This window comes from Chanodichthys erythropterus, chromosome 5 (assembly GCF_024489055.1).
Source record: "Chanodichthys erythropterus isolate Z2021 chromosome 5, ASM2448905v1, whole genome shotgun sequence".
Taxonomy (NCBI): domain Eukaryota; kingdom Metazoa; phylum Chordata; class Actinopteri; order Cypriniformes; family Xenocyprididae; genus Chanodichthys; species Chanodichthys erythropterus.
Genome location: NC_090225.1, coordinates 7,752,996 through 7,767,799, shown reverse-complemented (window position 1 = coordinate 7,767,799; position 14,804 = coordinate 7,752,996). Strand labels below are relative to the sequence as shown.

Sequence of the window (14,804 nt, the reverse complement as noted above, 5' to 3'; positions counted from 1 at the left end):
AAAAGCCAAAGAAGATTGTTGTGTACGTTGTCGGAGAAGCAGCAACAGCGATGGCGGCAAATAGACAGCGACTTTTGTAGCAGCTTGAGTTGCTACACACAGCCTACGATGTAGACCGTCCAACTTGTTCTGCTTGAGGGAGGCAGTTTCACCAGCTCGTCCTCTGTGCCGGAACGAGAGGGACCCTGGAACATATCCTCAGGAGCTGTCCAAGAGCCCTTAAAGGGTTCACAGCTTATTGATGCATTACCGCCCCCTTCTGCTCCGGACAGCGACGCGATTAGGACATTGCATGCACACTTATGCACCATTTTAAAAAATATAGCAATACCAAAATACAAACAATGTAGAATAGCTTGAATACAGCGTGCGTCTCCCTCAGACTGTAAACGAAGCTCGGGCGCAGTGGATAACACGTCAGCAGCGTCACTGTCCGGAGCAGAGGGGGGTGGTAATGCACCAATAAGCTGGATGCCAACCGCCGTAAAACAGGAAAGAAGAAGAAGAAGCAGTGTCACTGTGGAGTGAAAGCGGATATACAACAGACCCGGAAGAGAAGAAAATGCTGAATAAAGTTGTAGTTTTTGTTATTTTTGGACCAAAATGTATTTTAGATTCTTCAAAAACTTCTAACTAACCCACTGATGTCACATGGACTATTTTGATGATGTTTTTATTACCTTTCTGGACATGGACAGTATACCGTACAAACACTTTCAATGGAGGGACAGAAAGCTCTCAGACTAAATCTAAAATATCTTAAACTGTGTTCCGAAGATGAACGGAGGTCTTACGGGTCTGGAACGACATGAGGGTGAGTCATTAATGACATCATTTTCATTTTTGGGTGAACTTACCCTTTAAGCACTCCTTAAAGGCACAATATGTACATTTTCGCCGTTAGAGGTCGCTTATTCAAAACAAAGGTAGCTTGATAACACCTTGATTTCGCGGAATGATGGGAGGTGTTAATGTTACTGTAGAATGAAGCAGAGCAGGACCGAGTGCTGTGCAAGCAGAAACGAGGCCGCTGGTGCGATTGCTAATGAGAGACGAGCGCGACACATGCCTCAAGAGAAGCAGGACTTTTATTATGCCGCAGTTGCCGTTCATTATGCCGCAGTTGCCGCTTTCGCGAGATTTAAACAATAAGACTTACTGTGTTGAACATGATTATTTTTCTGTCAATGAATGTATCCTGTCTAATAAAACACATAATTTATTAAAGCGTCTTTGGTGTTTCCATGGTTTCTATAAAATAAAACCGGAAACCAAGGGTAACGCAGGTATGATGTCATTGATAGGCGATGAACGGACACGGTCTGTGTCCTGGTTAAAATTGCTTATTTCTCTGGTATTAAATTAATGGCATTAATGTAAGTGCACAAGTCAACAAAAACATTGTTCTAGTGGTTTTGGGATATTTTAATTAAAAAATTACATATTGTGTAAGATTTAAGGAGGGACTATGTCACATCTGCCAGCTGGAGTGCCCATAATCTCCACCAGAGGGCACTCCTCCTGACTCCTGGGCTATCTCAACATGAACTTCAATTTCCTGGTTTATAATATAATATAATATAATATAATATAATATAATATAATATAATATAATATAATATAATATAATATAATATAATATAATATAATATAATATAATATAATATAATATAGAGCTGCATTGATGTCTGTACTGTCATACTGTCAACATAAGCTCTTGTATTACTCATATATTGATTACTGATTTTATGACATCATAAGAAGTGTGGTAAAGCAATGTCCTCATGCTGGAAAGTCCACTCTTAAGAAATATTCATTAGCTTGAGAACAAAAATGGATGATAATCAATGGCTTCTTGGCAAATATAGAGATTTAATTTCACCATTCATAAAAGTAAAGTATTTGAAACAGCAGCTGGAATATATAGTAAATTGGAGGCTATTGCGCCACTGCAAATCTGTGATAACATTGGAAATGAATTTAAACCAGCCTGAAAGCCTCTTGAAATGTCTCAAAATCACACCTCTTGCAAATTATATGTCATTCGCACCAATTTTCTATCTAGATTGTATCAAGTTTTCTATTCAGGTTATTATCGTGCTATACCCAACAGCCATTGAACAAAAGTACTTGTAAGCTAAACTTTGATAAAAATCAATACCACGCAAACAGCAGTATCTTATTTATCTGCGGAGGCCAAACAAACAAAGCATGGACTTTCCACCTCAGCGGGTATATATTTGTGCCTCACTTGTGCAAGTCCCAATTTCATTTTTCTCTTTTGTTTCTGTTGATTAAGTCTGGCACCTGACATTAAGATGCTTTGTACTATTACCCTCTTCTTGGCATTTACAGGTAGGTTTATATCTGCTTTCATTATGACTATTTACCTTCACATGGGTAATTTGACTTCTAAAATAAAAATAAATACAATGCATATTGTTTGATAAATGCTGTTACTTGACAGTGTTTTGGAGTGTTTTGGCCTCTCACTGATTAAAGTAAATTGGGTGCCTAGAAGTTGTATAAAGACATCTTTTTTATAGGCCACCTAGTGTGTGTAATGTTATGGTAATGAGCATTTTAATAAGCTGAAAATTTGCAGCAGGTAAATGCCAGCCTAATAAACCAACTCCACAAAAGCTGTTTAATAATACTGTTGGCTCTCCTATTCTGAAATGATGTGCATTAATTTCCCCAGCAATGGTTAATTCTATTTAACTAATGTTAGTTCACTTTATGTGTAGGACTATGCCAGTCTGCTCTGATCGGCAAGAGTTTCAAAGGTGATGATCCTCTGCTGCAGTATGTGGTGAATAACTCTCTGAGGGAGCACCCAGTGCTGACCAATCTACGACTGGTGGGTAGAAAAACACCTTTAGGACATGTGCCACCCTACATAATAAAATAAGCAAATTCATAATGTGAAATATAAAATTAAAGGGGTGGTTGATCATGATTTTACTTTTTTAACTTTGGTGTGTAATGTTGCTGTTTGAGCATAAACAACATCTGCAAAGTTACAATGCTCAAAGTTCAATGCAAAGGGAGATATTTTCTTTCAAAATTCATTTTATGAAATTGAAATTTATTTTATGTACATTTCAATGTGACTTTTAAACACTACTGTATATTTTAATACAAGTCTTCACGTGTATTCATGCGTAGTATCACACATTAACACTAGAGGTCAGTAGAAGGAAAAATACTGCATTTTTTTCATTTGTATATTTCTGATTCTGATTCAAGAAAACTATGGAGGACTCCAGTCACCTGATGATGGTGGCACCTGAGCAGGCTCAGTTTATGGCTAATCTCGCAAAACTAATAGAATCCAATAAAACTATTGAAATTGGTGAGTGCAAGCAATAGAATTCATAAATATGTGTCTACATTTTACCTCTTACCTGTAAAACACATTTTGCATCTGTCTTAGGTATGTACACAGGATACAACGCCTTAAGTCTGGCTCTGGCAATTCCTGAGAATGGACTCGTGGTGGCCTGTGAAATTAATGAGGAATATGTGAAAATAGCCAAGCCATTTTTTATAGAGGTAAACCAAAGCAAAACACAGTCCAACAAGTTTGCAAAACTATACTGGGCTGCGTTTCCCAAAAGCATTATGAGCCCAAATTGATCGTGGAGACCATTGCCACCAATGTTCTCTACGATCAACTTAGTTCACAATGCTTTTGGGAAACACAGCCCAGAATAGTACATTTTAATGCATGCTATATGTAGCTGAAGTCATTTGTTTCAGAAGGACACATCACTGCTTTAGACAGCTGTATCTGTCAAGTTGCTCCTCCACGAACACCTACACGTATCAATTTCAATACTGATCACTGCCTGCCACCGCAACAACACAGTCATCAGTATAAAGCCCAGCTGACCAGTAGCGATTTAAGCCAGAGATGCAGAAATGTCCATCAGACTTTACACTGGGTGCTGATTGAGACTGATGTGATTGTACATTTAGGTGCTGATATCGGCACAAAGCCAATCAGCAAAAGGCTTTATATGCAATTTTCGCTTTTTATTCTATAGTTTCATAAGAATAGCATTAAAAATACCCAGCCCAATCATAAAGCAAACTTACAGGTCTGGGAAAAGCAAAGATAACAACAGCGATGTTTTGTCACTATGGATTTAAAATGAGATCAAATAACTGCAAACTATCCTTGTTTTAGGCTGGAGTGGAGGATAAAATAGATATTCGCATTAAACCTGCAGCTGAAACCTTGGGTAAAGATGAAATACATGTAATACAACATTATTTTATTTTTATTTTAATTGGAAATATAGAAAAAAACATCCTTATGTCTTTACAGATGAACTCCTAAGTGCTGGTGAAGCTGGAACGTATGACTTTGTGTTCATTGACGCTGACAAAAAGAATTATGAAATATACTATGAAAAGTCACTTCAGCTTGTTCGAAAGGGTGGCATTGTAGCTATTGATAATGTAAGTACATGTTGTATGGGCCCTGTTGAAAAAACAGCATATGCTGGTTAGGTATGTTTTGAAGCATGGCAGCTGCTTTAAGCTGGTCGGTCATGAACTGGTTTAAGCTGGTCTTGAGCTGGAGCTAGTTGCTTAGGACCAGATTAAACCAGCTGCCATGCTTCAAAACATACCTAAAGAGCATATGCTGGGGGTGGACAGCTACATTTTACAGATTCATTTAAATAAAAATATTGAGATGAATAAAGCAAATATATTCCTACCTTTCCTCTTTGGTTGTGAGTAAGCTGATGTCTTTCTGCTTTTCAGGTCCTCTGGGGTGGACAGGTCATCAACCCAGCTGAAGATGACCTTTCCTCACAGACCATAGACAAACTGAACAAGAAGTTACACAAAGATGAGCGGATTGATCTCAGTATGCTCACTGTTGCAGATGGCCTGACACTGGCTATCAAAAGATAACCCTGATTGGTTATCAATGAATAAATAAAACGAACACGCTGAAAAAAAAAATTGTCTGGTGTTAATGAAAACTGTATCTAAACCTCATTCTTATTAAAACATTATTGTTTGCTTAAGCTAACCCTCGTGCAATGGAAAAGCCTTGCAGCGTCATAAGGTTTGTCACAAGATGGCGCCATTACTCTACTCTGTCAAGTCATTAGTCCTTTGAGAAAAACTACTTTATTTATTCAATTGTGTGCAACGACACGTAATTATTTTTTGTACTATATTATCTTTCAGTGATATTTAAAGTGACAACTGATTATGTAATCCACATTAAATCAACTATATCTGAATCTTGATATATAGCTACATTTTAAACTTATCATCTATCTGTCGTTGATAACAATTTTACGTTTCATCTAGGCTAATCTAGACTTGTTCATTAGCATGGATAAAGGAAGTAGCTATGGTTATATTTACATGGTTACACTGTTGACGCAGCATCCTTAAAGTTTCGTTTATACTTAATCGGAGCAATAAGTGGAAAGTGAAACTTAACTGGTTATTGCAATAATAGGTAACCTGACTAAACCCTATAAAAACTATGAACACTGTTTCGATGAACACCAGAGGAGCTCACAGATTTGTAGAAGGTAAGACTTTGTATCTGTTGTCATAAAGTGCTAAATAATTCATATAGTCTACAAATAAAATAAGCTGCTTTTCATCAATAATAGAAACTATTTTGCTAAAACGTTTGGGGGAATAAATATCAATATATATATATATATATTCAGATTTAACAAAGAGTTTAAAAATACAATTTAAGATCACTTCATGCAAATTATATTTGACTGATCATTTAATTTTGTTTTTGTAGGTCCATTTGAAAAGAAGTGGTCAGTCAGATATGCTGTAAACAAAGTACAAATCCAAAGGAAACTGAGAAAGAAAAACTGTCAGAGTATAAACATTTGCATCTGTTTTGTGTTTTAAACAATAAGAAAATGTCTGAGGACAATCTTAAACTGTTGTCCTGCCACTTTACTTGGGACTTGCTAAAGGAGGATGCTGATCTTAACTTTCTTGAAGTGAAAGTTCGTGAAAAACTTGCTGTAAAATGCGAGTATGGAGGAAACCTGAAACAAAGAGAATTGAATTTTTTGGCCTTCATTAAACATTTGCAAGGTTTTAACGACGAGGCGCTTAAGAACCTGACACTAGCAAAGGAGGAACATCCGAACGATGACAAGAATGCGATAGTGATGTATGGAAACCTGGCCTGGGTGCACAGTCGCATGAGCAATGCGACTGAGGCTGAGAAAAACATAGAGAAGGTAAATGAAATCCTCAAGGCTTTCCCCACCTCATCTCCGACAGAGCTTCACAGAGAAGTTCTGAGCGAAAAAGCCTGGTCGCTTCTCAAGTTTTCTAAGAAGTCCTATGTCAGGGCCAAGGAGAGTTTCCTTGAAGCTCTACAGAAAGAGCCGGATGATAAGGAATGGAACACAGGCTTTGCCTTTTCTCTGTTCCGTCTGGAGGGACTGAAGATTGGTCAGTACAAGCGGGTACGTTATGAAGAGTCTCCAGCTGTGCTCCAGTTAAAGAAAGCTCTGAAACTGGACCCGAACAATGCAATGATTCATGTGTATCTGGGGCTCAAGTGCTACAAGAATGAAAGGAACGCAGAGGCATGGCAGTACATGACACAAGCACTCAAAATGGCTCCGGATAACCTCAGCGTTGTTTTGCATGTTGCAAAGTTCATGAAGAAAGAGCAGCGTTATGACACGGCCCTGGAAGTGTTGCTGGAAATGCTGAAGAAAGCGCCAGACTCGTCACGCTTACATCACGAGATTGCCAACAATTACCGCTGGAAAGCCATGCAGATTGATGACATACACAATCCGGAGTTGCTGGGCCTTTGTGTCCACCATTTAGAGAAGGGCGCCAGTTTAAACCCAAGTCACGTATACCCACAGGTGGAGTTAGCGCTGAGGTATGCAGAGCTAAAGCAGACGGCTAAAGCAGAGCAGAAGTTCACTGAGCTGTTTGCCCTTTCTGACCTAAAGCCAGCTGACCGTCAAGCCTGGCATCGCATGTATGGGGATTTCAAACTGTACAGGCTGGGCTCAGAGAGAGCTGCGGTTGAGCATTACAAACAAGGCATGATGCTGGGGCGAGTGTCCACCGAATGGGTCTCCTGCAGAAACAGACTGAGAAAAATCCTTCAGCGTGACAGACGGGACACTTACGAGATCCGGAAGTTGTTTGCGTCCTTTAGAACAGAGAGCACAGATTATTGAGAACACTAATTTCACTTTGTCCTTGCTTTTTTTGTCCACTGTACATCTTTAGTGAACAGTGGACATTTGTGTGAATTAATGTGCCCTGTATTTTATCCAGTACATTTACTAAAATCTATAACAAATGTTTTCTTCCTGAAGAGCAATAAATATATGCTTTCTTTCATTTTTAACCTAAAAAAACAGTGTTTATTGTCATAAGTTTTTTTTGTTGTTGTTTAAGAATTTTTAAATATTAAAGGCACAATATGTACATTTTCGCCACTAGAGGTCGCTTAATCAGAACAAAGGCGTAGCTTGATGACGCCTTGATTTCGTGGAATCATGGGAGGTGTTGTCTTCACCTCACAGCCGGTGGAAAAGAATCAGGACTCGGGCAGAAATCATGTTCATGGATGAGATTATTAATGTTACTGTAGTAAGAAGCAGAGCAGGGTCGAGTACTGTGTGAGCAGAAATGAGGCCGCTGGAGCGATTGCACGTCTCGAGAGCAGCGGAACTTTTATTATGCCACAATCGCGCTTCCGCTTCTTCCGGTCAACCGTATGTTGGCTAAAGCAGCGCTGTTTTGTGTTGACAGTTGTTATAGTGCTACACTGTGTTCGCTCGGCTGCTACTATGAGACACTTGTTGCACACTGCAGTAAACTAGATCGACATTAGTCATGGTAAAACATGGTACTCGCGGTAAATCAAGCAAATGAGATTTAAACAATAAGACTCACTGTGTTGAGCTATATAACATGATTAGTTTTCTCTCGAAGAATGTATCCTGTCTAATAAAACACATAATATATTAAAGCTGCAGTAGGTAACTTTTGTAAAAATGTATTTTTTACATATTTGTTAAACCTGTCATTATGTCCTGACAGTAGAATATGAGACAGATAATCTGTGAAAAAATCAAGCTCCTCTGGCTCCTCCCAGTGGTCCTATTGCCATTTGCAGAAATACACCGCTCCCGGTAAGAACCAACCAATCAGAGTCAGGAGGAGTGTCTTAGCAGTGTCAATCAAGCTCGTGTGCGCGCTGATCACACTCCTATCATGCACAGCCATAGTGCACAGCATGTACAGGCATTCAAATTCAAGATTACCGGTGTGCAGCATTTTTGCTTATGGCGGACAAACAATCCAGTTTCGTACGTATAATACCCCATAAAGTGCGTATCATATGCACGCGAAAAACTCATTTTGGCGTATATATTCTACGAGATTACAAACTCGTACTATTGATACGCATTTTCGTGTGATCGGGCTCTATTAAGCAGCTTTAAAGCGTCTTTGGTGTTTCCATGGTTTCTCCAAAACAAAACCAGAAACCGAGGGTAACGCGGGTATGAAGTCAATTAAATTAAAATTATTTCTCTGGATTTAAACATTCTAGGAAACATTTGGGATAATGTAAGTACACAAGTCAGCAAAATATATAAGATTGTCCAAGTGGTTTTTGGATATTTTAATCCAAAAATCTTACATATTGTGCCTTTAACTCAAAGTTATGATGAACAAAAATAAAAAAGAAACAGATTCTGTTCTAAACAGTTGAGCAACAACATGAAAAGACACTTTGAAGTAAAGGAAATTTGGCTAATACATTATGAATTATGTTGATAAACATATGCAGCAGTTTTGCACATTTCCAAATGTCTATATACCCTAATTATTTTTAATATGTAATTCATTTTTCCAGGAGCTCATTGTTTCTACCTTCAGTTAAACTGCTAACAGTGATTGTAAATTAATTGCTTAAATGATTACATTAATTGCTAACTGCATTCTTTAAATTGTAATGTTGACATGCATTCTCTGTAAAGCTGCTTTGAAAGGATATGTATTGTGAAAAGCGTTATACAAATAAATGTGAATTGAATTGAATTGAATATTTCAGTGGAACAAACCATACTATAGTCGTTATTTAAAATGTCCAAAGTAAAGTCTACAGCAGACTTGCACATTTAGATCATATTGTTGCTAAATTGCTTCATAAGAGTCATCTTTTATTTAATAGGCTGGCAGGAATTTTGCTTTAACCAAAATTCAAAAACACACAAACTTTTTATGGTGTTTTACTTTCTTTAAAGTCCAAATCTATTGAATATTTCTCTTCATTTTTCTCATAGAAAAGAAAGGGTCACTATTGATACCAGGATATGTTTTTTGTTTTTTTTTTTGTTTTTGTTTTTTTTTTTTTTGGGGGGGGGGGTGTTTACCCATCACTGAGCAGGGCCTCCTTTCTGTTTCTATTCCAGTTTATGCTGCTTTTGCAGTTTACACTAAATAGAAACAGCGCTAGTTATATCGGACTATGAAAAATGAAAGTCAGTCTTTCTAAACCACATGCACACACATGAGAAGGCAGATGAGTGTGCTTATGTTGCTATTGGCTGCTCATGTAGAAGCTGTGCTGATGGATTCAATCCAGCTCACAGTGTCCGCTCAGCATGACTGAAAGTGTGGAGCTGACTTATGCTTTTCTGCAGCACAAATATGTATTCTATAGCTTGAAGAATGTTGCTACTGCAGTAAAATATATGCAAATCTGGCAATAATAGGAAATGGTAAATAATAACATTTTTTATATATATTAAACCATAAAAATAGCATAGCTAATAAGATATACATGCCTTTTTAAAAGTAACAGAGTTTTATTTAGCCATTACTAACCTTGTGCTGAAGGTCATGACACTTCATCAAAGTCTTTAGTATAAGGAGAATTTAATGCTGATAGCCTATTTCTATAGGCAGTAATGGATACAGGGTTGATATATCATCCCCTATTGATAATGTGATAACAAATGCAGGAGGCAGTGCTTGAAGTGTAAAAGTCCTGAAAGGATGTTGATGCCATTACATTTTTATGGAATTGTAGGGGAAACTCTATGGAGCAAACTTTTGCTTGCGAAAAACTAATAATTACATATTACTAATAAACTAATAATTACATATTAAATAATTACAGGACTTTATACTGATTGCAATGGAATACTATGTTTACCTGATCAATGCGTACTCTCAATAACTTGTGTTTACTGGAATCTTCGAAAACGATGTTAAAATTTGTGTATTATCATCTATATTAGCTATTATAAAAATATATAGCGTACTTTAAGACTACCTCCATAATTCGTACGCTGCGCCTTTTTCGTGGAATGAGCATGTTATCCTTATATCCTCGTATAAATTTAACATTTAGAATTTTTTCTCTGACAAAAGGAAAATTAACCTCTTTTTTTTCGGAATTTCTGAATTTGATAGTGACATTTATGGCATTAAGACTATATATATTCTAGCTTCGGCTACTTAATAAACAAAATATTTGAGGTATAGTATGAGTTGGGAATCTGCGGAGTTCGTGTGACGTCACATGGTTCCCCTGGGATCGGTGGAGGAGTGAGTGAGTGAGTGAATGCGCAGGATGCTGAGCAGCTGATTCTGTGAATTTAACCAATATGGACAGTTCCATTCCGCTAACCTAGCATCTACTGCAGTATAAAAAGGGGAGCATTTTCACTAAACACTGCGAAGGAAAACGCACCAGCCTCACAATGGATCGTTTTCTCCATTCACCTGGCCGGACACGGGAAGAGTACCGGTACCAAACGGCGCGTCCTTCATCGCAACTCATCTCAAGGTCTGCCTTTAGCCTTGGGTCCACTGCACCACTGAGAGGTAATGAAACCCTGAAAGAATTCGCCGCAAAACCGGCTGATAGCTTAGATTTTTCAAACAAATATGCAGGTGGAATGACTATGAGGAAAATTAGTGAGAAAGAATTACTGCAGGGGCTCAATGACCGCTTCGCGGGATTCATCGAGAAGGTTCATCACCTGGAAAATCAAAACCGAGCACTAGAGAAAGAAATTGAGGCTATTAGGTTCAGAGCTAAATCATCTTCTTCTCTGTCCAAAGAGTATGAATCAGAACTTAACAGTCTGAGGCAGCAAGTTCATGAGATGGGCCTTCAAAAGCATCAGATTGAGATAAACCGTCAGAACCTGGAGGACGAGTTTAATACTTTGAGAGAGAAGTATGAAAGAGAGGCTCGTGGTCGAGTTGATGCCGAGGACAGCATTTCAGTACTTAAGAAATACATTAACGACTCATACCTAGCCAAGCAAGAGATGGACAGAAAAGCCACAGCTCTTGAAGAGGAGATCGGGTTCTTGAAGAAAAACCACGAAAGCGAGGTAGCAGAAATGATGGCCCAAGTCCAAGAGAGTAATGTGACAGCAGAAATGAGTGATTTTAGCAGAAGTGATGTCACTGCAGCTCTGAGGGACATCAGGATGCAACTCGAAGGTCACACCGACCCTGACATCCGATATGCTGAGGAACGCTTTAGAGCGCAGCTCGCCAAACTGACCAAAGCTGCTGAAGTCAACAGAGAATCTCTCATGGCGACTAAAGCGGAGATTAATGAACACCGGAGACAGCTGCAGTCCAAGAACATTGAGCTCGACTCTGTGAAAGGTGTGAGGGAAGCACTGGAGAGGCAGCTGTATGACCTCGAGCAACGGCACAATGCTGAAATCCATCACTACCAGGTAATGCACCATGTGATGCGCTGTTCAGCCTAGAATATTTGTAATCATTCAGTGTGAGGAATACTGAAATAAGAGCAGTTATGTTTAAATTAAGATACAGTAAGTTGAGCACTAATTCTACATAATCTAAAATTCAGTGCAATGTTTTTTTTTTTTTCCTAATGCATTTCCATTGTGTTTACTTATGTTGTCCATGGTGCAGGACACAATCAGAGAGTTGGAATTTGAGCTGAAAAATGCTAAATTTGACATGAGCAGTCATCTGCAGGAGTACCAGGACCTTCTCAATGTCAAAATGGCACTGGATGCTGAAATTTATTCCTACAGGTACTTCTTTGATTACAGTATTTTGATTATACTGTATAAACTTTTTCAGTGTTGACCTCATAGCGAACTCTCAGGACCAACAAAGCCTTCATAACAGGACTAAAAAAATTATTTGCTTAGTCACTTTTTCGTTCCTGATTCTGTCCATAGTGTTAAAAAAATTATCCAATTAGAATTTATTTCCTGTGAATCCCTTAACAGTGCAAATTAACAGACTGTCAGCTTCATCAGTAAACCAAAGTTTTATTATTCGTACCTGGAAGGTTTATGTCATTGCAAAGGCCTTCTAGCTGAGCAATCACTTATTAACTTACATACATAATTAGAGAGCGAACAAAGCGAGATATGTTCTACATGACTGAAATGTTTATTAAACTGGAATGTTAGGCTAATTTGAATTTCAAATAATCATTACTAAGTGCTTTTTTTATTTCATTTAATTTGTTGTTTGATTAGAATGGGTTTAAGTTTCAAACAAATTCAGTGTCATGTCATGATTTTGCTGGTGGCTTCTGTTCCGTGTCTATTTAGGCTTGTGAGAGTTAACCTCTGCATTAAGAAGCGATAAAAGTACCGACCGTGATACTTAAGTCGGTACTGAAATTTAAAAAATGTGATGCTTTGAGCGCTGTCGAGCGGATTCATAAACACCTCTGATTTGTAATTGTGTCCACGCGCTCATCAGATTGGCTAGAATGATCAAAGCTTCCAAAACATTTTGTAAATAGACATCAATGACACTCTTCACCGAGCGCTTACATGGATACACACGGGAGCGTTTGAAAGCAGGTGTCTATCCGCTGATATCTCCCTTTTTCCAAACGCTCCTGTGCGTTGATCATTGTAGCCAATCACAAACATATCTGTTGTGCACTTGAACACAAAGAACTCAATCAGAGGTGTTTACGAATCCACTTAACAGCGCTCAAAGCGTCACATTTTTTAAATTTCAGTACAGACTTGGTATTGTGGTCGACAAACTAAATTGGACACATTTTTGACATCATTTATTACAGTGCCGTTACAACCAAATTATAGTATTACTAGAAGTGTCAGTATTACAAATTGTAGTATCACTGGAAATGTCCGATAGATACTGGCAGGGTGTCAAGGTTGACATGCCAAGTGTCTCCACATTCATGTCACTGATCCTATTTGGCTGTGACGGCACTGTAATAGAACATTGTCAGACTCAGAAATGTGGCCTATTTATAGTTTCGTAGGCTTAAATGCACAGGTTGTCACTAGTTGAGCATAATGTATCTGAATATTATTCTGAGTTGCTTTGTTTCCTTTTTTACAGGAAACTTTTGGAGGGTGAAGAGTCAAGGTACTCTACAATCTCAGATGCACATATTTCAGTACCATACATTTACAGACAGTCACCCACCTATACTCTCCCTTGTGTCAAAAGGCAGGGGGGAGCAACTCGAAAAGCAGAGCCTCAGTACAAATTTGTTGAAGAGATTATTACAGAGACAACCAGAGAAGATGTGGAGATATCGGACACTGGCTCTGATAAGAGCCCGGAGGGGAGAGAGGGTGACAAACCAGATGAGGAGAGCAGCGAGAAAGATGCGCAGGAACAAACTCCTCAAGAAGCTGAAGATATTGAAGAACCAGCTGTGGAGAATGGCGATGAACACAGTCCTGAGTTAGAGACAGAGGAAAATGAAGTCAAACCAAGTGATGAAAAAGAGGATGAGTCAGTTGAAAAAACTCCAGATGATTCTGAGGTACAAAAAGATGCTGACACTGAACCAGCTAAAGACTCTACAGAAAAGGCCATTGATGAACAAGATAAAAGTGAGGAAACAGACACGAAAGACACCGAGCAGAAAGACCTGAAGGATGACACGAATGGAAAAGTAGAAGGACCTGAAGAGGAAAATGTGATGAAGACAGATAAACCAGCTAAAGAGACAGAGAAAGATGTCCCCAAACCAGATATGGTAGAAAAGCAAGAAATGCCAGAGAAACCAAAAGACAAACCATCTGAGGAGCCACAAGGTCCTGAAGCAACAACTGAAGTAGACACTAAGCCAACTGGACAAACTGTGGAAGCAACTTCTCCAGGAACTGAAGATGATAAACACAAAGCTGCTGAAATCTCATCTCAAGAATCCGCAACTACAAAACCTGCAGAGAAAGAGAAAGAAACAACTCCAGTTCAACCTGTAGAGGAAGATATTCCCAAACCTGACAAACAGGCAGCTGCTGAACATGCTGAGAGTGGAAAACAGACTACTGGAGAGGACACAAAGGAGGAGACCTCTGCAAAAAAAGACCATACTGTTACTGTAAAGGAAGAAACAAAAGAATCTAAACCTATGGAAAAAGACCAAGAGGATAACAACAAACTAATAGAGAAACCTGTGGAGAAGAAGCAAGAGGTTCAATCAAAGAAAGAAGAAAAGGAACAAAAACCTGAGGAGTCTGTTAAAGAGCAAGAGGACCTTTCAAAAGTGAAGGAAGAAAAATCACAACCTGAAAAGTCAAAGGAAGAGGAGGACAGCAAAAGTGAGAGTGCAGACAGCATCAAAACAGAAAAAGCTGAACAAGCTACGCCTAAAGTAACAGAAAAGACGCAAGAGGACCTTTCAAAAGATATGCAAGACAAATCACAACCTGAAAAGTCAAAGGAAGAGGAGGACAGCAAAAGTGAGAGTGTAGACAGCGTCAAAACAGAAAAAGTTGAACAAGCTACACCTA

General features: G+C 38.6%; 2 protein-coding genes across 2 annotated transcripts; both read left to right on the top strand.

The window, feature by feature from the left end:
- Positions 1 to 2,198: 2,198 nt before the first annotated feature.
- On the top strand, positions 2,199 to 5,069 carry comtd1 (catechol-O-methyltransferase domain containing 1). The gene is made up of 7 exons (XM_067385874.1): positions 2,199 to 2,355; positions 2,748 to 2,860; positions 3,250 to 3,355; positions 3,437 to 3,555; positions 4,193 to 4,247; positions 4,334 to 4,467; positions 4,777 to 5,069. Exons 1-7 carry the CDS (start codon positions 2,319 to 2,321, stop codon positions 4,927 to 4,929), a joined length of 717 nt encoding a protein of 238 aa, XP_067241975.1. The 5' UTR covers positions 2,199 to 2,318; the 3' UTR covers positions 4,930 to 5,069.
- Positions 5,070 to 5,304: 235 nt separating this feature from the next.
- ifit8 (interferon-induced protein with tetratricopeptide repeats 8) lies at positions 5,305 to 9,098 on the top strand. Its single transcript, XM_067385873.1, has 2 exons — positions 5,305 to 5,567; positions 5,795 to 9,098. Exon 2 carries the CDS (start codon positions 5,922 to 5,924, stop codon positions 7,218 to 7,220), a length of 1,299 nt encoding a protein of 432 aa, XP_067241974.1. The 5' UTR covers positions 5,305 to 5,567; positions 5,795 to 5,921; the 3' UTR covers positions 7,221 to 9,098.
- The last annotated feature ends 5,706 nt before the right edge of the window (positions 9,099 to 14,804 follow it).